Below are 21056 nucleotides of genomic sequence, written 5' to 3'. Positions count from 1 at the left end.
TTGCAACAGGGTAGGGGTTATAGCTCAGTAGCAGAGCTCTTGCCTGGCATGTGCAAGGACTGGGTTTCATCCTCAGCATCACAAAAAATAAATTTAATCTTTAAATTATTCTACTTCAGCTGGGCATGGTAGCCATGCCTGTAATTCCAGCTCAGGAGGCCGAGCCAGGAGAATTGTGAGTTCAAAGTCAGCCTCAGCAAAGGTGAGATGCCAAACAACTCAGTGAGACCCTGTCTCTAAATAAAATACAAAATGGGGCTGGGGATATGGCTCAATCCCTGGTAGCACCCCCCCTCCAAAAAAATTACTCTACTTCAAATGGGAAAACAATGGGAATGGGACCACCTTAGGCAAGAATGTAGAAAGATTTAGACTACAAAGCAAGAAATGCTTCCACAGAAACTGCAAAAAAAGGGATAGAGAAGCTAGAACTGAGGAAGCTATTCCTCAATATGACAGTAGCAGTCTTGGAGACAACTATAAGGATGAGACAATAGGTTTTAGATGTTAAAACAGAGGAAGTGTTTCTACTCACTTATCACTATTGGCAATCTTGCGGAACTCTCGAACAGTCATGGCTTTCTTCTGTATGTTGTACTGAGTAAAGAGACCAGACTGCCCTGTTACCAGTTGCTGGATAGGTGCAGGGATGACCAGATCATCAATGTCATCATAGGATGCTCGTGGCTTCCACTCTTTTGGAGGAACAACCTACAGGAAACATAAGAAAAAAGGAGACAGATAAGAAACTGAAAAGTCAAGAGTTTGGCAGGTGTTTAGTCTGCTACACAAACAGTCAATTTCACTAGAAAGTGATTCTGAATTACTGACAGTAACCCAAACATAGGAAGACACACTGTCATGCTAACCCTGACCCAGCTCTGCCATCAACTAGCTGCCTAGTTGCAATGACTCTTATTCTCAGACTAGGTGTCTTATCGGGTTGAAAAATTGGTCCTTTCTCAATCTAACAGCTCAGGGCTCTTAAAAAAATTATTTTTACTTGATTTGGGTAACTCTATGCTCATATAGTTTCCTTCTCTTGCACACCAGATTGCAGTCTATTTACGAAGCCTAAAGTCTTTTTTTTTTTTTTCTTTTTTGGCAGTTCTGGGCCCAAACCTAGGGCCTCACACATGTTAGGCAAGCACTTCATCAATGAGCTTCATTCTCAGGCCCAGAAAACTTACATTCTTAAATTTTCAATCTTGAAGCCAGACACTGTGGTACATGCCTACAGTCCCAGCTATTTAAGGGAGAAAATTTTTTAAAGCAGGTGGGGAGTGCTGGGAATACTTCAGAGGTTCAATCTCCAGTACCACCCCAAAACAAAAAAAAAAAAAACAAGCTAATCTTGAATAGTTAAATTAGAAACTAAGGTATGGAACACTGTATGGCATGTTATGTTTTACGTAAGAAGGGACAAAACAAGCAAACACATGTATATATGTATGCCATAATATGCATACAACAACACAGGAAGATATACATAAAAGCATGGAATTTACATTATCTGCTAGCATTTTTTTTCACCCATGAATTATCTATTCCAAAAAGTAATAAATTAAGATGAGGGGCTGGGGTCGTGGCTCAGAGATAGAGCACACACCTAGTATGTGCCAGGCACTGGGTTCGATTCCCAGCACCAAGTAAAGCAAAATAAAGACACTATATCCACCTATAACTAAAAAATAAAAATATTTTTTAAAAAATGAGAAAAAAAGACAAATAAGTCTCATCCATAAGTGAGGAATATGTTGTTAAAAAACAAAAAAGAGGGACTGGGATTGTGACTCAGCAGTAGAGCACTCACCTAGCACATGCAAAGCCCTGGGTTCAATCTTCAGTACCAGAAAGAAAGAAAGGAAGGAAGGAAGGAAGGAAGGAAGGAAGGAAGGAAGGAAGGAAGGTATTGTGTCCAACTACAACTAAAAAATAAATATTAAAAAAAAAATGAGGGGGGCTGGGGATGTGGCTCAAGCGGTAGTGCGCTCGCCTGGCATGTGTGCGGTCCGGGTTCGATCCTCAGCACCGCATACAAACAAGGATGTTGTGCCTGCCAAATAATAAAAAATAAATATAAAAAGAAAAAAAAATGAGGGGCTGGGGATGTGGCTCAAGTGGTAGCGCACTCGCCTGGCATGCGCTAGGCACTGGGTTTGATCCTCAACACCACATAAAAATAAAATAAAGATATTGTGTCCACCTAAAACTAAAAAATAAATATTAAAAAAAAAATGAACCAACAGAGAAATATGTAAGGCATGATCCCATTTTTTTTTTTTTTTGGTCTTTTTTTGAGAGGGGAACTGGGGATTGAACTCAGGGGCACTCAGTTGCTTAGTGCCTCACCATTGCTGAGGCTGGCTTTGAACTTGAGATTTTCCTGCCTCAGCCTCCTGAGCTGTTGAGATTGCAGGCCCCGCATGTGCCACCTCGCCCTGCCCATTCTCTTTTAAAAACAAAAAATGCAATACTGTATGTGAGTTTATTTGTGTAAGCAGATAAAGATGTGGAAGGAACTAAAAACACTAATCGCTTTAAGGAGATGGTCCTGTAGAAGACAGATGAGATTAACCTTTTCTTTATGTATTTTTTAATTACTTAACTTGTAATAACAAGCATTTGGGGGTAATTTTTTGAAATCTAAGAAAGTATAACCAAAAAAGTTAATATGCTGGAAAGCTGTACTGCAGGTCATGTGGCTCCTATCCGTTATTCAAACCCAGCAGCAGCCATGTCTGCATGTAAGAGTAAAGATGGAGCTATCTTGAGCCTCTATGGAGGCAGCAGGTCTAAGACTGGTCCTCTGCTTTCTAATCAATGTCCTTGCTTTCTTTTTTTCATATTGAAAAAGTAACATATATGTATAATTGGAAATTCAAACAGCCTAAAAGTTTCTACCTGAGACTGAGTCACTCTCAGTTTCTTGAAGATCCTTCCAGAAATATAATCTTCACAGACTTAGAAATTTGATTTTGACAAATTTATAAAAGGCTGATTTGACTGGGGAAGAATAACTGATTCAATTCACAGAAGGAAAAATACAAACCAGAAAAATTTCAAATTGCAAAGACCAGAATCAGAATACTCATGTTGGCTGGCCAAGTACATTCTCTCCTCTGGATGAAAGTCCAAATTACTATCAGAGTTCTGGATGAAACTGAAATTAAATGTAGCATAAACAGTCATACATTAAAAACCACTAAAGCACCCAGCTCCATTTTGAGCACAGAAGCAGAGAAGCCAGGTCAGCAGACGCTGGCTTTTTTTTTTTTTTTTTTTAATTCTAGGAGTTATTTCTAGATTCTTGAATATTTACCCTTTTCTCAGATTTAATTTACAAAGATTTTCTCCTATGCCACAGACTGCCTTTTCACTGTTGATTGTATTGCTTGATACACAGAAATTTTTAATTTTGATGTCGTTCAATTTATTTTTTCTTTTTTGACTGTGCTTTTGATGTCATATTCAAGAAGTCATTTTTGCTAAATCCAACGTCATGAAGTTTTCCCCCTGTGTTTTCTTCTAAGTGTTCTATGGTTTTGGGGAGAGTTGTTTTGTTTGTTTTCCTCCTATAATACTGGAGATTGACTGCAGGGGTACTCTACCACTGAGCTACATCCCCAGCTCTTTTTATTTTTTTTATTTTGAGGCAGGGTCTTTACTAAGTTACGAAGGCTGGCCTTGAATTTGGCAATCCTCCAGCCTCTGCCTCCCTAGTTGCTGGGATTACACATATGTACTACCACGCCCAGCTTAGTTTTAGGTGTTTGATCTATAGCTCTAGATTTTTTTTTTTTTTTAGAAAGTGAGAGAGAGAGAGAGAGAATTTTTTTTAAATATTTATTCTTTAGTTTTCGGTGGACACAACATCTTTGTTTGTATGTGGTGCTGAGGATCCAACCCAGGCGGCTTGAGCCACATCCCCAGCCCCAGATGCTGGCTCTTTACCTGCCCTTTGTGAAGATTCCAAGCAATTCCTCCCCCTAACAAAGGTGTTTCAAATGTTAACAACAGAAATTAACTTGCAAATGAAACAGCTTAAACAGAAGTCACTGCCCCGACCGATTTTCAGTAAGATCCAGTCCTGGCCTTCGTTTAGGAAAACTTTTACTGCTACCATGTCACAAAAGGTACACTGAGGGCTGGGGATGTGGCTCTAGCGCGCTCGCCTGGCATGCGTGCGGCCCGGGTTCGATCCTCAGCACCACATACCAACAAAGATGTTGTGTCTGCCGAGAACTAAGAAAAAATAAATATTAAAAAATTAAAAAAAAAAAAAAAAGGTACACTGAACAATCTTACTCCTTACCTTAGCTAATCCAGCACGATGAGCTCCTTGGGATTCAATGTAGGCAATGTATCGACTGAAGTTCCGGAATTCTTCCATGGTTGGATAAAAGGTCATTATCCGAGCACTTGGATTAGGGGTTTCAGATTCAGAAGCCATTTTCCCTCCTTTTTGAAGTCACTTTGGTCAGTCAGGAATCTGAAGTACATTAAAGGCATAAAATTATTCAAAATGTAAAAATTAAATGCTCAGAATGACAGTACTGAAAATACTGATAATGCAGAAATTCTGAAAGATCATTAAGACCACACACCTGGAAACTGCCACTAGGTAGGAATTATTTAAATGAACTTGAACAAATAGAAAGCTTTTGTTTAAAAAGAATCTGGGGGGGAGGGGGTCTCGGGCTAAAGGGGGCTATGGATATAGCTTGGTTGGTACAGTGCTTACCTCACATGCACAAGGCCCTGGGTTCAATCCCCAGAACCACAAAAGAAAAAAGTTAAAAGAACCTGATGTATCAAAACTGCATATATTCAAATCTCACTTAAATAGACACATTGTTACAACTAAAAGGGAAATTATTTGGTTCTTGGTCCAACCTAACAACATAATTCAATTGACCTGCCCACATTTTTTTTTTGGGGGGGGTGTTGGTTTTCAAGTTACTCCCTTATTCATACCTTACTAATGTTTTCTCAAGATAGTAAAACATAATACAATCTGATTTTTTCCTGCAATACTAGGGATTGAACACAGGGCCTTGCATATAGTACACAAGCACTCTATCACTGAGCTACATCCCCAGTCTTTATTTTTGTTGTTGTTGTTGTTGCAGTTGGACATAATACCTTTCTTTTTCATATGGTCCTCTAACAAACTAGGCAATTGCTCTATGGCTGAGCCACAACCCTAGCACCACCAGCCTTTATTTTGACTTCCTTTTTTTTTTTTTTTTTTTTTTGAGATAAAACTGCCAAATTGTCCAGATTAGCCTTAAACCTAGATTCTCCTGCCTCAGTCTCCTGAGTAACTTGGATTACAGGAGTGTGCCACCACACCTACAATCTGATTTTAAAAAGCCACCTATTGGATCTTTTATAGGGCACAGCTTTAGAACAGGATCCTAGATTCCTAAAAGTGAACTTGGCTATAAGATTACAAAGATTAAGGGGTAAACAGTATTAGTAGCATCATTTATAATTTTTAAATATTATAGTAAAGTTGGTCTCATATCTAAATCAAAATGCAGTTTCAGCAATACATAATGAAGTCAAGCTAGAGACAAGTTCAATTGCTATACACACAAAACTCAAAGGACAACATTTAAGCAGGCAATAAACTAACAATACAGAGCAAACTTCATAACTGGAAAAAGCAAAATACATATTTTGTTTCTAGATGAGGAGTTCAGCTCAGTGGTTATATCCCCACTGCTCAGTAACACAATAAACCTCAACTGAAAAGGGACAAAACAAACCAGCCAAAAGGAGCCGATTTAGAAGTAAAATTGAACCTCCTTACAAGACCCCATAGTTCTGCCCTCCAATCGGGGGTCTAAAGGAATGGCAGGGGCTGGGGATGTGGCTCAAGCAGTAGCGCACTCGCCTGGCACGCGCACCACTCACCTGGCACGCGTGCGGCCCAGGTTCGATCCTCAGCACCACATACCAACAAAGATGTTATGTCCACCAAGAACTAAAAAATAAATATTAAAAAAATTCTCTCTCTCTCCCCCTCTCTTTAAAATAAATAAATAAAGGAATGGCAGTTCAACTACATAGGAAGAAACTGCCTCCAACCTACCAGCAAGCTAGCAACAGATTGAGAGGAGAGCATGGAATAAAACTTTTAAGGTGGGAGAGAAGATGAACCCTACTATCTTCAACTGAAAGGCTTCCTTCCATTCCACCCAATAAGACATTTCTGGCCAGGCACTTTTCATGAATTTCCTATAAACTCTGCATGGCAGGCGTTCTGTTATCCCTGTTTTCACATACCAGGAAATTCACCCACAGTCCATTCCCAGTGCACTTTCCATTACTTTGTGCTGCCTACATCATAATTTCCATCTGGACTGTCACTGGCAAATGTGGATCCAAGTGTGGAGGAACCTTAGGCTTAATTCAAATAAATTTGGGGGCCTTCCTTTCTTTATTTATTTTACTTATATAAATAAAATATATATACACACATACACACAATCTCTCATATATATATATATATATATACACACACATACATATACATACAAATACACACGTATATGTATATATTAAAATACCACAATTTTTCTACTTTTGAAAATCATACAAAAGCAAATAAGCATGTGAATAAAGGATTGCGGCTCCTGCCTCGGGCCCCGTTCATCTTTGTGTGTCTGGAAGGCAGAACAATGCACTGCACAGAGTGGGCACTTAGTAACTGTTAAATAACTGAATCTTATCTACACCTCAATTGTTCATCCCCTTTCTTTAATCCGAGGGATTCCTTTTCCCAGTCTATTCCCTAGGGAAAACTCCGGGTCCCTGACACCTCGCATCCAGCAACAAAGCCTGGTGATTCAAGAACACTGGCTCCAGAGTCAAAACTATGATCACAGATCCGATCTCTGCCATTAGCTGAGTGACCTTGGCTGTGTGAGTTGACTGACTTGTTCTCAGTTTCTCCACCTGTAAAATGGGGATCCCAACGCCCTGCCCTGCAGGGTTACTATGATTAACTCAGATGATGCAAGCGAAACGCTAAGCACTAGGCCTGGTACTTAACCACTCCATGAAGGCTGCGGTTGCTAACAACTTGGAACTTCCGCACCCTCTCCTCGTACCCCCTCCCGTAGGTATCCCTCCAAAGACAACCCCCGTTCGCAAAGTCCCCGAACCTCACCGCTTAAAGGTACGGCCCCTCCCGGCCCCGCCGCCTAGGTTAGTGAGGCCGGGCGGCAGGAAGAAGAAAATAAGGGCCAGTGGGTCCGCCCCCCTCTCCCGATATCTATTGGCCACAAGAGATTAGAAAGAGCCAATCTCAGGACTGATTTTAGAAGCTCCCTCTCCTATTGGCCTAAAAACGTGCCCATCACGCGCCACAGAAAGAACCACCCTACTGCCCCTCCCCCACTAGAGATCACGGTCACGGCAACAGCAGCAACAAAACTAAAGGAATCCAAAACCTCATGGTTCTCACCTGAAGCCCAAAGCCCCGACAGGGCTCAGGCTCGTTTTCTGCTGTCGCCACTAGCCAATCCTACCGCTTTGCCAGCGGACGAAAGACGAAGCTCCGCCTCCTCAAAAGTCGGCTTCTGCGCAGCCGCACAGCACCCACAGAGTCAACCAATCCGAGGGGGGGGGGCCACAAGTCTTCAAACAACCAATGAGCACACGCTGTAGGCTCCTCAGAGTCCGGGAATATTAAGCTGCTCAGCCTATGAGCGCTGACTCCGGCTGTTGCCAGGAGGAAACGCCATGCCACTCGGGACCGCGGCCACTGAGCATCTCAGCTGAATTGTTGAGCTGGCCAATCACAGGCGGCTTTAGGTCCCCCCCATAACTAATCAGGGTTGAAAGAGGCGAGTACCCAGAAATGGGGAAGGTGGGTAAGGCGACAAGGGTATTATAGGATGTTTCTAATGCAACAGTGGGTCAAAGTTTTCTTGGGGTGAGCAGCCCCTCAACCTACGGTGAAAAGGTGAGGGAGCTTTTAGGGACAGCTTGCAAAGTCAAGAAGTCCTGAGAAGGTGACCAATTTGTCCTGGCTTATCCGGACTGTCTTGGTTTTAAAAACAAAGCCCTATGTCCCTCGAACCCCCTTGCTAACAGGAGAGTCAAGACCGGTCCTGAAGGAGAAGAAGTCCTGGGGGTCATTAGGACAGATCCTGAGGGAAGGTATCCTCCGGGTCATTAAAAAGGATTTCCTCCATGAGTGGTGATTTGGGGATCATTAGAAGCAGCTCCGGGGGTGGAGAGGGGATTCTGGGAATCATTAGAAGCACTTTTGGAGGGCGAGGGGGTTCCTAGAAGTCAATAGAAGCAATTCCTGAGGGATAGAGTCGCCTTAAGGAGTTACCAGATTGTCAAGGGTGATGGGGAAGAAGGTATTACATGATATCCTTATAGGCTAAATATGAAAGAAAAATACCCCCAACAGAGGTATAAAAAATGTACAAAATTACCAATGAATGAGTAATTTTTGGTGCACTGGGAAAAGCTCTATGGAGTTTTTCAAAACCAGACTCTCCTTTGAACCTGGGTTTTCATATCAGTAAAATAGACAAAAGAAAAAATACTACTTTGCAGATGGTTGTGAAGATGAGAGTGAATGAATGTCAGACAAAAGGAAATTCTACAGAGAATGGTATGGAGTTAGAGTATGCACATACTTCCAAACAACACAAGCAAATGTTTAAAAATAGCAAATAAATAAATAAATAAAAGGAGCTGGTGTGGCACATGCCTGTAATCCCAGCAGCCCAGAAAGCTAAGGCAGGAGGATCCCGAGTTCAAAGCCAGCCTGAGCAATGGTGAGGCGCTAAGCAACTCGGTGAGACCCTGTTTCTAAATAGAATACAAAAAGGAGCCTGGAGATGTGGCTCAGTGCTCTAGTGCCCCTGAGTTCAATCCCCATTGCCTCTTCCCTGCAAAAAAAAAAAAAAAAGTATAAATGATTATTGAACAAATGATCATTAGTAGACAACCAATAATTCTTTCTTTCTTTCAACATTTATTTTTTAGTTGTAGGTGGACACAATACCTCTATTTTATTTTTATGTGCTGCTGAGGATCGAACCCAGTGGCTTATGCATGCTAGGAGAGCACTCTACATCTGATCCACAACCCCAGCCCTCTCTCTCTCTTTCTTTCATTCTCTTCCTTTCTTCCTTCCTTCCTTTTTCCTTCCTTCCTTTCTTCCTTTGTTTCTCCCTTCCTTCCTTCTTTCCTCCTCCCTCCCTCCCTTCCTTCCTTCCTTCCTTCCTGGATTTAACCCAGCACACTGTACCACTGAGCTACATTCTCAGACCTTTTTATTTATTTATTTATTTTGAAAGATTTAACGCCAGCGTCAGCAATTTAGGGAGGCCCTAAGTAACTTTGTGAGACCCTGTCTTAAAAAAATAAAAAGGGCTGGAGATGTAGTTCAGTGGTAGATTGCTCAATGGTTAAATCTTCAGTATCCATCCCCCACCCCTGCAAAATAAAGGATTGGGAATGTAGCTCAGTGATGGAGCAATCCTAATCCTGGGTTCAATTCCCCATACCCCCTCCCCAAAGAAATGAATGAGAAAATAAGGTGAAGAAGTTAAAAGTCTAATTGGCAGGTAGTACATGCTCGACAACTGTTAGCTCCAGTGGTGAATGATGATGGTCATTATACAAAGAATTTAGCACAAAGCCTAAAACAAGAGATCAGTATACTCATTTTTAGGCTTTGCTCACATGTGTACACTACATTCTATACCCCAACCCAGTCCTCTCCCCTGAACTCAAATCCATGCTATCTCTAGACCCTTCTCTGAATGTCTCACAGATATCTAAAATCCACCTGCTCAATAAAGAACTAAAATCTTTTCCCACAAATAAGTTCTACGTCTTAGGTTTCTTATCCAGGCCAGATAGCCATCTACCCAATTAATTGCCTCTGTCAGAAACCAGTAGGCAACTAGGGACTCCATGATAAAGTCACCTCACCCTGTGCAGATATCCAAAAAGCAAGTGTTTTAGAAATACACAGAAAGCCGGGCGCGGTGGCGCATGCCTGTAATCCCAGTGTCTTGGGAGGCTGATTTAGGAGGATCGCAAATTCAAAGCCAGCCTCAGCAAAAGTGAGGCACTAAGCAACTCGGAGAGACCCTGTCTCTAAATAAAATACAAAATAGGGCTAAGGATGTGGCTCAGTGGTTGAGTGCCCCTGAATTCAACCCCTGGAACCTCCCACCACCACCCCCAAAAAAAAAAAAAAAAAGATTCTGCTTGGGGCTGGGGATGTGGCTCAAGTGGTAGCATGTTCACCTGGCATGTGTGCAGCCCGGGTTCGATCCCCAGCACCACATACAAAACAAAGATGTTTTGTCCGCCGATAACTGAAAAATGAATATTAAAATTCTCTCTCTCTCTCCCTTTCTCACTCTCTCTTAAAAAAAAAAAAAAAGAAAGAAAGAAATACACAGATCATTTACATGTCCTCCTTCCTCTACTAGGCAAAAACCTCTCAAGAATACCACTTTGTGCCTATAATCACAACTATGCAGCAAGTGGAGGAAGAGGCAGGAGGATCAAAAATTTGAAGCCAACCTGAGTGATTTAGCAACACTTGTCTCAAAATAAAAAGAGCCAGGTGTAATTACAGAGTTATAGAATGCCCTTGAGTTCAATCCCCAGTACCACTACCAAAAAAAAAAAAAATTACTTTGGTCTTATTCATTGGTAGTATCATTTAGCATTGCGTTTTATTGCCAGACATAGAAAACCCTAGCAACCATGGTTTAAACAAATACAAAGTTATTTTTCTAAGCAATAAGAGATCTAGAGAGGGATGAGTCTTGGTTTAGTGCTACAAAGTCATCAAAATTACAGGTGCCGGCTGGGGCTGGGGCTCAGTGGTGGAGCACTAGCCTGACATGTATGAGGCACTGGGTTGCTGGGTTCGATCCTCAACACCACATAAAAATAAATAAATAAAATAAATATATTGTGTCCATCTACAACTAAAAAAATATATTAAAAAAAAGCTATAGGTTCTTTGGAGGCTGAGGCAAGAAGAGTGAAAATTTGAGGACAGTTTGGCAACTTAGTGAAGCCCTGTCTCAAAATAAAAAATAAAAAGGGCTGGGGATATAGCTCAGTGGTTAAAAAGTCCCTGTACTCAATCCCCAGAACCAGGAGTGAAAAAACGGAAGGAGTTTACTTGAACCTTGGCAAGGTTATGCACACATAATTCTAGCTACTCAGGAGACTGAGACAGGAAAATCACTTGAGCCTAGGAGTTCTAGGCCAGCCTAGATAACACAGCAATAACCCATCTCAAAAAAAAAAAAAAAATTTCGTCTGGGGTGTAGCTTAGTGGTAGAGTGCCTGCCTCGCACGCATGAGGCACTGAGTTCAATCCTCAGACAACATAAAAATAAATCAGTAAAATAAAGGAATTGTGTCCATCCACACTCACACACACACACACACACTCTCTCTCTCTCTCTCTCTCTCTCTCTCTCTCTCTCTCTCTCTATATATATATATATATATATATATATATATATATATATATATAAATATTTGGGCTAGAGGTGTATGTATCTCAGTGATAAGAGTACATGCTTAGCATTAGAATGTTCAGGGTCCTGGGTTCAATCCCCAGCACACACACAAATACAAAATTAATTAAAAAACAGATTTTTTAAAAGTTAACTATAGGGTTAGGGGTGTGGCTCAGCGATAGAGAGTTCACCTAGCACATTAGAGGCCTTCGGTTCTATCCTCAGCACCACATGTAAATAAATAAAATAAAGGTATTGTGTCCAACTACAACTAAAAAAGAAATATTAAAAAAAAATTAACTATAGCTGGATATGGTGGCTCACACCACACTGGTAATCCCAGCAACTCCAACTCAGGATGCTGAAGCAGGAGGATCACAAATTCAAGGCCTGCCTTAACAATTTAGCTAGACCTCAGAAACTCAGCAAGACCTTGTCTCAAAATAAAAAATGAAAAGGGGCACCATGGCGCATTTGGCTTAGGAAGCTGAGGCAGGAGGATAGAAAGTTCAAAGCCAGCCTCAGCAACTAAGAAATTCAGTGAGACCTTGTCTTTAAATAAAATACAAAAAAAAAAAAAAAGGCAGAGGATGTGCCTCAGTAGTTAAGTGCCCCTGGGTTCAATCCCTCATGCCAAAACAAAAAATGAGAGGGGATGCTAGGGATATTACTCAGTGGTAAAGATCCCCTGTGTTTAATCCCCAGAATCAAGAACAAACAAACAAAAGTTAACTGCAAGTATTGAGTTGTTTTTATATTCCAAATGCTGTACTAAATGCTTTATATACACAGAAATTATTTACAGTTATGTATGTTCTCATTGACATTTTCCCCCCAGTACTGGGATTGAACTCAGGGCCTGATGCGCTGAGTTACATACATCCTCAGCCCTTTTCTTTTTTCTTTTTTTTTTTTTTTTTGAGGGGGTAGGGTACTAGGGATTGAACTCAGGGACACTCGACCACTGAGCCACATTCCCAGACCAGGATCTTACTGAGTTTCTTAGTGCCTCGCTTTTGCTGAGGCTGGCTTTAAACTTAGGATCCTCCTGCCTCAGCCTCCCAAGATGTTGGGATTACAGGGGTGTGCCACTGTGCCCAGCCCTTTTCATTTTTTAATTTGAGACAGGGTCTTGCTAAGTTGCCCATGCTGTCCTCAAACTTTCTTTCTTTTTTTTTTTTTTTAAAGAAAGAGAGGGAAGTTTATGGTGTTTTTTTTTTTTAAAGAAAGAGTGAGAGAGAGGGAGAGAGATAGAATTTGATATTTATTTTTTAGTATTTGGCGGACACAACATCTTTGTTTGTATGTGGTGCTGAGGATCGAACCCGGGCCGCACGCATGCCAGGCAAGCACGCTACCGCTTGAGCCACATCCCCAGCCCCTGTCCTCAAACTTTCCATTCTTTAGACTTAGTATCCTAGGTCATCTCCTGCCATAGTGTCCTAGGTCACTGAGATTATAGGGATGAGCTACTGCACCCAGTTCCAATACAGTTTTGGAACACTTCCGTCACATCAATAAGACACACCACCTTTTGCTAGTTAAAATCACTTGGGCTTAGTTACCAGCAACCTCCATTTCTACCCAAACCCAAGGCAACCATTATTTTACTTTTTTGCGTAGATTTGCCTTTTCTGGATATATTTCATGTAAATAGAGCCATACAATATGTGGTCTTTTGTGTCTGACTTCTTTCACTAAGCATAATTTTTTTTTAAGATTCATTCATGTTGTAGCATGCGTAAGTATTTCCTTCCTTTTTATTGTTGAATAATGTCCCATTATGGTATTGATTGACGTTTGGGTTATTTCTACCTTTTGGCTATTATGAACAGAGCTGTATGAACATTTATGTACAAGTGAACCCATGTTTGCCTTTTTCTTGGATAGATAACTTAGAGTGGAATAATTGCTTGGTTGTATAGTAAATTTATGTTTATCTTTTTAAAAAACTGTCAGGCACAGTGGCGCATGTTTGTAATCCCAGCGGCTCAGGAGGCTGAGACAGGAGGATCAAGAGTTCAAAGCCAGCCTCAGCAAAAGCCAGGTGCTAAGCAACTCAGTGAGACCCTGTCTCTAAATAAAATACAAAATAGGGTTGGGGATGTGGCTCATTGGTCCAGTACCCCTGAGTTCAATACCTGGTACCAAAAAAATAAAACAAACAAAAAAAGAACTACCAAACTGTTTTCTAAAGTGACCATACAATTTTACATTCCCATTAATATATGAGTATTTCCATTTCTCCACAAACTTGCCAACATTTGTTATTGTCTATCTTTCTGATTATAACCATTCTAGTGGGTGTGAAGTAGTATCTCATTGTGTTCTTAATTTGCCTTTCCCTAATGATTAATGATGTTGAGCATCTTTTATGTTCTTATTAGCCATTCATATATCCTCTTTGGGGAAATGTCTATTCAAATCTTTTGTCCAGTCTTTAATTGGGTTGTTTGAATTATTATTATTCAGTTTTAAGAGTTCTTTATATAATTCTGGGTACAAGTGCTTTACTAGATATACGCTTTATAAATATTTTTGTTCTGTGGTTTATCTTTTTACTTTCTTTATAGTGTCTTTTGAAGCTTGAGAGTTTTTAATTTATGAATTGATGAAATTCAATTTGTCAATTTATTTTATGAATTGTGCTTTTGTACTTTGACTTAATATGGTCATATTTCTAATCTGCCTCCAAAGTTTATCCAGAACTCAGCATTTACCTCCACCTCCATGCCTCCACCCTGGTCCCAGCCATCTGTAGCCTGAATAGGATAATTGCCACAGTCTCCTAATTGTCTGCTTCTGCCTTTGCCCTCTGCAGTCTCCTCAACACAGCAGAGTGATTCTTTAATATTAGAAGCCAGATCATGTTACTCCTCTTCTTCAAACCATCAAAAGACTTCCCAGCTCATTTTGGAGAGAAGCCAAGTCCTTTTAACAGCCTACAGAAGATCCCCCTATCTACTCCCACCCCTGAGTATTTCCTCCCACAGCTCTCTCCTCCAGTTCTCTGTTCTCCCCTGTCTGACTGGCTTGCTGCCTCAGCTCCTTCAGGGACTTGCTGTAAGGTTGCTTCCTCATTGAAGTCCTCCCTGATCACCAATGTGTTTTTGCTTTATCATTCTGTGGTTCAAGTCTCCCAATTAGCACGTTGGCTTCCTGAGTGCAGGGGTTGTGTCCACCACTATCCTTAGCGTCCCAACTCTAATACCTGAATGAATCAGCATTACTTAGTTTCAACCACTTAATGAACTTCTGCAGTTGACATTATTGCTGTCCCCATTTTATAATTGAGAAAGTCAAGGTGAAAGGATATCAGAAAACTTGGAATGAGTAGTAGACCTGAGGATATATGTTGAATAAAAGAGTGAAGAATGAAGCCGGGCATGGTGTCATATGCCTGTGATCCCAGCCACTTGGGAGGCTGAGACAGGAGGATTGAGAGTTCAAAGCCAGCCTCAGCAACTTAGCGAGGCCTTAAGCAATTTAGCGAGACCTTGTCTCAAAAAATATAAAAAAGGGATGGGGAGGTGGCCCAGTGGTTAAGCATCTCTGTGTTCAATCCCTCCTACCAAAAAAAAAAAAAAAAAAAAAGGGTGAAGGATAAACTGGATGAACTGAATAGCAACAGGAAGGACATGCTTGCATTGTAATGATGCCTTTTGACCTTCCCCTCAGGAGTCAGTCACACCCAACCCTCACTGTGGCACTAGCTGCTAGAAGTAAACATCTTCCCAGGTGCTTTGGAAGGCTCCAACTGCCAGAAAGGAAGTCGTGATAATAAGCCCCAGGAACTCACTGATACACTGATACAGCCTGGTTCAATGGGGAGGAGTCTTCAGCAGCCAGTTCAATTTCTGTAAATTAAGACAATTCAGACAAGATGAAATATAAGTGCAAATATAAAAATACTTAGAGGCAAGCATACACATACCCACAAATTCTCTGAATTCCAAGCATTAACAAAATATCATTTCACTTCTAGCTCTGATGTATTCTCCCTGCTTCGCAGAGGATGACTCAACATTACAGCCAAGAGCTCAAAAAGCCTTGGTGAGCAGAAACAACAAGGTGCCCTAAGGACTATTGCTACATCATATTCATTCCTTTATCCTTTGCTTCCACCAGCTGTTCTATCTGTATTGTTTATTTTTTTTATCTCTAAAATATCTTCCTCTCAAGGCCAACTCTTATCCATTATTTAACATTGGATTCAAATTCTACCCATTCATGCATTTTTATTTAAAGACTTTTAATAAGCACCTATTTTACACTGGCCCTGGAAATACAGAGACAATTCTCTCTCTCCACTTGAACAATTACAGATACCTCAAATTCCAAAAAAACAAACTCCTTGGTTCTTCCCCAATCTCATCCACCTCAGTGTTCCCCATTCTCAGTAAAATCACCAGAGTCCATCCAACCACCCAGTCTTTCTGGATTCTTTTCCCTTGCAGCCTACATCCAATCTTTTCTTAAAAAATTAATTTATTTACTTATTTTAATTTTTTTTTAGTTGTAGTCAGACACAATACCTTTATTTTATTTTTTATGTGGTGCTGAGGATCGAACCCAGTGCCTTGCACATGTTAGGTGAGCGCTCTACCGCTGAGCCACAAGCCCAGCCCCCCTTCTTTCTTTCTTTTCTTTTTCTTTTTGTTACCTACTGGAGATTGAACTCAGGGGCACTAGAGCACTGAGCCACATCCGCAGCCGTATTTTGTATTTTATTTAGAGACAGCATCTCACTAAGTTGCTTAGCGCCTTACTTTTGCTGAGGCTGGCTTTGAACTCTTGATCCTCCTGTCTCAGCCTCCTGAGCTGCTGGGATTATAGGCATGCACCACTGCCCCTTGAGGCAACACATCCAATTTTATCAGTTTCACTTTCAGAACTATGTCCTGAAGCCTTATTTTACCTCCACCGTCACCACTGTTCCACTCTAAGCCACCATCACCTCCCACCTGGACCCTTAACAACATTCCTCTAACAGGATCCCCCGCTGCTGTCTGCTCTGGCCTTTCCCAGTCAGTTCTCAAAGTTGCTGCCAGAGCTCTCTCTCTGAAAGACTAATCGGATGAATTCCCTGCTCCATTGAAAACACTTAAAAAGCTTCCTGTGCCTTCACCAGGAATTCCAAGTCCCTTGTCTTAGCCTCTAAGGCCTTTAGTGATTTGGCTCCTGCCCAATCTCCACCCGCTCCTGCTCCATTCTTCCTTTGCTCTCTGGCTGAAGCCATGTTGATTCATTCTGTTTTCTTTCTTCCTTTTTGGGAGGTGCCAGGGATCTATCCTAGGCAAGTGCTCTCCCACAGAACTATATACGCAGTCCTTGTTCTGTTTTTCTAAAACAGTTCTTGAAAAAGCTATGCTTTCTCCTGCCTCAGGACCTTTACACCAGTTAAGCCACTTTCTCACTGAAGCCTCTCTGACTCCCCATCCTAATCTGGGTCCTGCAGGCAGTCCTGTGCTGTTCTCATCGCATTCTGCAGTTTTCCTGTAAAGTCTCTGTGGGAATTGTAATTACATATGTGTTTAAGATTTCCTGGACCAAGTGTCTTTTCCCACCAGATTAAGCACTCTATGAGTAGGGACTTCGTTGTTTCACCATTGAATCCAGCACCTTGTACAATGCTTGATTCATGATAAGTCCTCAGTAAACATTTCTGAAATATTATCTGTGAAAGTAATAAACAATAAAGCTTGATGGGTTGCAGTTTATGTAGTAGTTAAGCAGTTAGGCTCTGGAGTCATACAAATCTAAATTTAAATCTAGGTTGTTCTCTTCCTAGCTGTGTCACTTCTTACAGTGAGTTGGTTGGCCTCTCTGAACCTTAGTCTTTTTTTTTTTTTTTTTAAGGAGAGATGAGAGAGAGAGAGAGAGAGAGAGAGAGAGAGAGAGAGAGAGAGAGAGAGAGAAAGAGAATTTTTTTTTGAGAGAGAGAATTTTAATATTTATTTTTTAGTTATCGGCGGACACAACTTTGTTTTGTATGTGGTGCTGAGGATCGAACCCGGGCCGCATGCATGCCAGGTGAGCGTGCTACCGCTTGAGCCACATCCCCAGCCCTGAACCTTAGTCTTCATCTATAAAAGGAGATAATAATACAAGCTACTGTACAGGGTTTGTAGGGGAATTGAATTTTAACAATGCACATACAATTCTTGTTGCATTTAAGTGCTTAGTAATGCTGTAAGGTAGTATATACTTATTAATGCTAGTGTATTAGAGCAGTAATAGGTACATACCATGCGTTTGTTGATTGTAAATCTTTAGGACTTCATAGAAGCTCAAATGGGGTGGGAGGAACTGCAGAGAAGGCCCTGAAAATGTGCCAGAGAGAGGAGGCCAGAGAGGGCAAAGTCTGAAGAAAGGTCTGGGACAGAAGGTCTTTGTGGAAGACTGAGGAGTACCTCAGTTTAAAGTACAGTTCAGGTCCTGAATGAATGACTCATTATCTTTTTATTTGTTTGTTTTAAACATGCTGTGACTTGGGCTGGAGATATGGCTCAAGCGGTAGCGTGCTCGCCTGGCATGCGTGCAGCCCGGGTTCGATCCTCAGCACCACATATAAAAAAAGATGTTGTGTCTGCCGAAAACTAAAAAATAAATATTAAAAAATGCTCTCTCTCTCTCTTTAAAAACAAAAACATGCTGTGACTTGTTAAATCATTTAAGCCATTCCTACTCATTGTGTGGGGGACTGGGAGAACCCCCCCCCCCAAGAAAAAAAAAGCAGCTTATCATGAAGAAGTAGAATTGGTGTGGTGATGCAAGTCCCTCTCTTCTTAGTTCAAGTGGTTGCGGGATGGGAAGTCCTTCTGGAAGCTGGCTAGGAGCAAAAGGAAAGACCACTGAGGAGCAGGCAGTGGAGATTTTGAGACCGAGCCCCATCCTTAACTGCTTATGATGGTCAGATTTTACTTCTGAGTCCCTGCTTTGGGTCAAGCGTGTTAGTGCATGCTTGTAATCCCAGCAGCTGAGGCAGGAGGATCATGAGTTCAAAAACACAAAATAGGGCTGGGGATGTGTGGCTCAGTGGTCGAGTGTCCTTGGGTTTAATCCTTGTTACTCCCTCTACCAAAAAAAAAAAAAAAGATCACAGTCCGGTGGAGAAGGCAGAAGAGGAACCACACCATAATTATGATGTCAATTTGCATTTCATTTCTCCACTGCAACCTGGATGATTTTCTTGGTATTTTTCCCATATTCCTACTTGAACAGCTGAAGAAGCAAGAATAATTTCAGCACAGTGCTATGGTTACTGGATCAACAACACAGCTGGATGTGAGACTGGTGGAAGGTGGGGGAGGAAAGGGCTAAGAAGGGACCCCTAAAGGACTTGGATGAGGTGTTCCAGGAAGGATGTTCTGGTAGAGAGACTAAGAAGCGCATCTGTGGAATGAGGTGTTTCCTACCTCTGATAACTATTTATGAAAAAAGTATATTTCAGAGACAAAAGAACTAAAAACTATGGTTAAAATAGGCAACATCACCACCTGGAAAAATCACTTGTAACCTTTTGGTGTATGTCCCTGCCAGTGCTCCTCTAATTTTAAAGCTCATACAAGAAAGCATAGATTGGGGCTGGGGATGTGGCTCAAGCAGTAGCATGCTCGCCTGGCATGCGTGCGGCCCGGGTTCAATCCTCAGCACCACATACAAACAAAGATGTTGTGTCCGCCGAAAACTAAAAAAATAAATATTAAAATTCATTCTCTCTCTCTCTCTTTAAAAAAAAAAAAAGAAAGAAAGCATAGACTGCAAGTCTGTTTCGGCAAGTCTGGATTGGGGTTTGAGATTCTGCACTTTAGAGCTCCCTAAGAACACAGACACTAAATGTTTGGATAGGTCTAATTTAGGTTGTTAGTTTTTCAGTATTATGAATGACACTGCAGTGAATTTTTGCTAATAGATTTTTAAAATATTTGTCCAACTGTTTCCCTCATGTAAATTCCTAAAGTGTATTGCTGGGTCAATAATAAAAACATATTCTAAGGCTTTTTTGTGGGGTGGGTAAGTACTGGGGATTGATCTCAGGGGCATTTGACCACTCAACCATATCCCCAGCCTTATTATTATTATTATTATTTTAAATTTTATTTAAAGACAAGGTCTCACTGAGTTGCTTAGTGTCTTGCTTTGGCTAAGGCTGGCTTTGAACTCCCAGGCCTCCTGCCTTGGCCTTCCAAGCCACAGGAATTACAGGTGTTTGCCACCAAGCCCTGCTATCTTAAGGCTTTTGATAGAATTGCAAATTTTCAGCCCACACACCAGTAATCCCAGCTGGAAGGCTGAGACAGGAGAATTGGGAGTTTGAAGCCAGCCTCAGCAATGGCGAGTTGCTAAGCAACTCAGTGAGACCCTGTCTCTAAATAAAATACAATGTAGGGCTGGAGATATGGCTCAGTGATCAGTACCCTCACATACATAAAAAAAAATTGCAAATTTTCTTCCAAAAAAGATAGAATCAGTTTTGCTTCTTCCCACTAGTAATATATGAATACCTAATTCCCTACACCAATGCTGATATATAACTTTTGCCTTTAATTTTTTTTTTTTCGTTTTGCAGAACTGGGGATTGAACCCAATGCCTTTGCCTGCCAGGCACGTGGTCTACTACTAAGTCACATTCTCAGCCCTTGTTATTTTGAGATAGGGTCTCTCCATCCCAGACTGGCCTGGAATTTGTAATCTTCCTGCCTCTGCCTCCTGAGCTGCTGGGATTACAGGTGTGTAACACCATTCTTGGCAAGTGCAGTTTACTTTTGACCACAAAATTTAAACATTTTTAGACTCCAAAAGGCTCTTCTTTTATTTCAACACATATTCTTCAGATATGTTACTCAACTTTTTTGAGATACAGTAAGAATCTGCAATCAAGGAGCTGGGGGTGTAGAGTGTTTGTCTGAGTTTGAATACCAGCACCACCAAAAACAAACAAACCAAATCCCCCCAAAAGAAAACTGCAATCAAAATTGAGGGAAGGGGGCTGGGGATGTGGCTCAAGCAGCAGCGCGCTCGCCTGGCATGCGTGCGGCCCGGGTTTGATCCTCAGCACCACATACCAACAAAGATGTTGTGTCCGCCGAAAACTAAACAATAAATAAAAAATAAAAAAAATTGAGGGAAGGGAGCCAGGTGCAGTGGCGCATGTCTGTTATCCCAGTGGCTTGGGAGGTTGAGGCAGGAGGCTTGTGAGTTCAAAGTTGGCCTCAGCAAAAGCGAGGCACTAAGCAACTCTGAGAGACCCTGTCTCTAAATAAAATACAAAAAATAGGCTGGAGATGTGGCTCAGTGGCTGAGGGCCCCTAAATCCAATCCCTGGAACCACTGAACCCCCCCCCCAAAAAAAAAAAAAAAGATAATGATGAAGACTAGCTGTATCAGGTAATAAAACAAAGCCAAAGAAGTTAAATTAGCAGTTCTGGCTTAGACTGAAGATGCAGATGAGTGAAAGACTCCACGGCCTAGGAGTATACTCTGTACATATAATAACGTCATATGTGATTTTTAAAT

General features: G+C 41.3%; 1 protein-coding gene across 4 annotated transcripts in view; it reads right to left on the bottom strand.

Annotated features, from left to right (window-relative positions):
* Positions 1-7629, bottom strand: part of Kdm4a (lysine demethylase 4A) — a 53538-nt gene extending 45909 nt beyond the window's left edge. Inside the window, exons 1-4 of one of the 4 annotated variants that reach the window (XM_078026112.1) lie at positions 7181-7247; positions 5923-5992; positions 4316-4492; positions 536-711 (exon numbers count right to left, since the gene is read on the bottom strand). In XM_078026112.1, the coding sequence (XP_077882238.1) occupies positions 536-711; positions 4316-4453 (314 nt within the window). In that variant the 5' untranslated portion in view covers positions 4454-4492; positions 5923-5992; positions 7181-7247. Of the gene's footprint in view, positions 1-535; positions 712-3052; positions 3164-4315; positions 4493-5922; positions 5993-7180; positions 7291-7477 lie in introns of those variants that run through there. The other 3 variants (XM_005317916.3, XM_013364673.4, XM_078026113.1) reach the window with 3 other exon arrangements.
* Between the last annotated feature and the right edge of the window lie 13427 nt (positions 7630-21056).

The sequence above is a fragment of the Ictidomys tridecemlineatus genome, chromosome 11 (assembly GCF_052094955.1).
Source record: "Ictidomys tridecemlineatus isolate mIctTri1 chromosome 11, mIctTri1.hap1, whole genome shotgun sequence".
Classification (NCBI taxonomy): domain Eukaryota; kingdom Metazoa; phylum Chordata; class Mammalia; order Rodentia; family Sciuridae; genus Ictidomys; species Ictidomys tridecemlineatus.
This window is presented reverse-complemented; position numbering and strand designations above follow the sequence as displayed.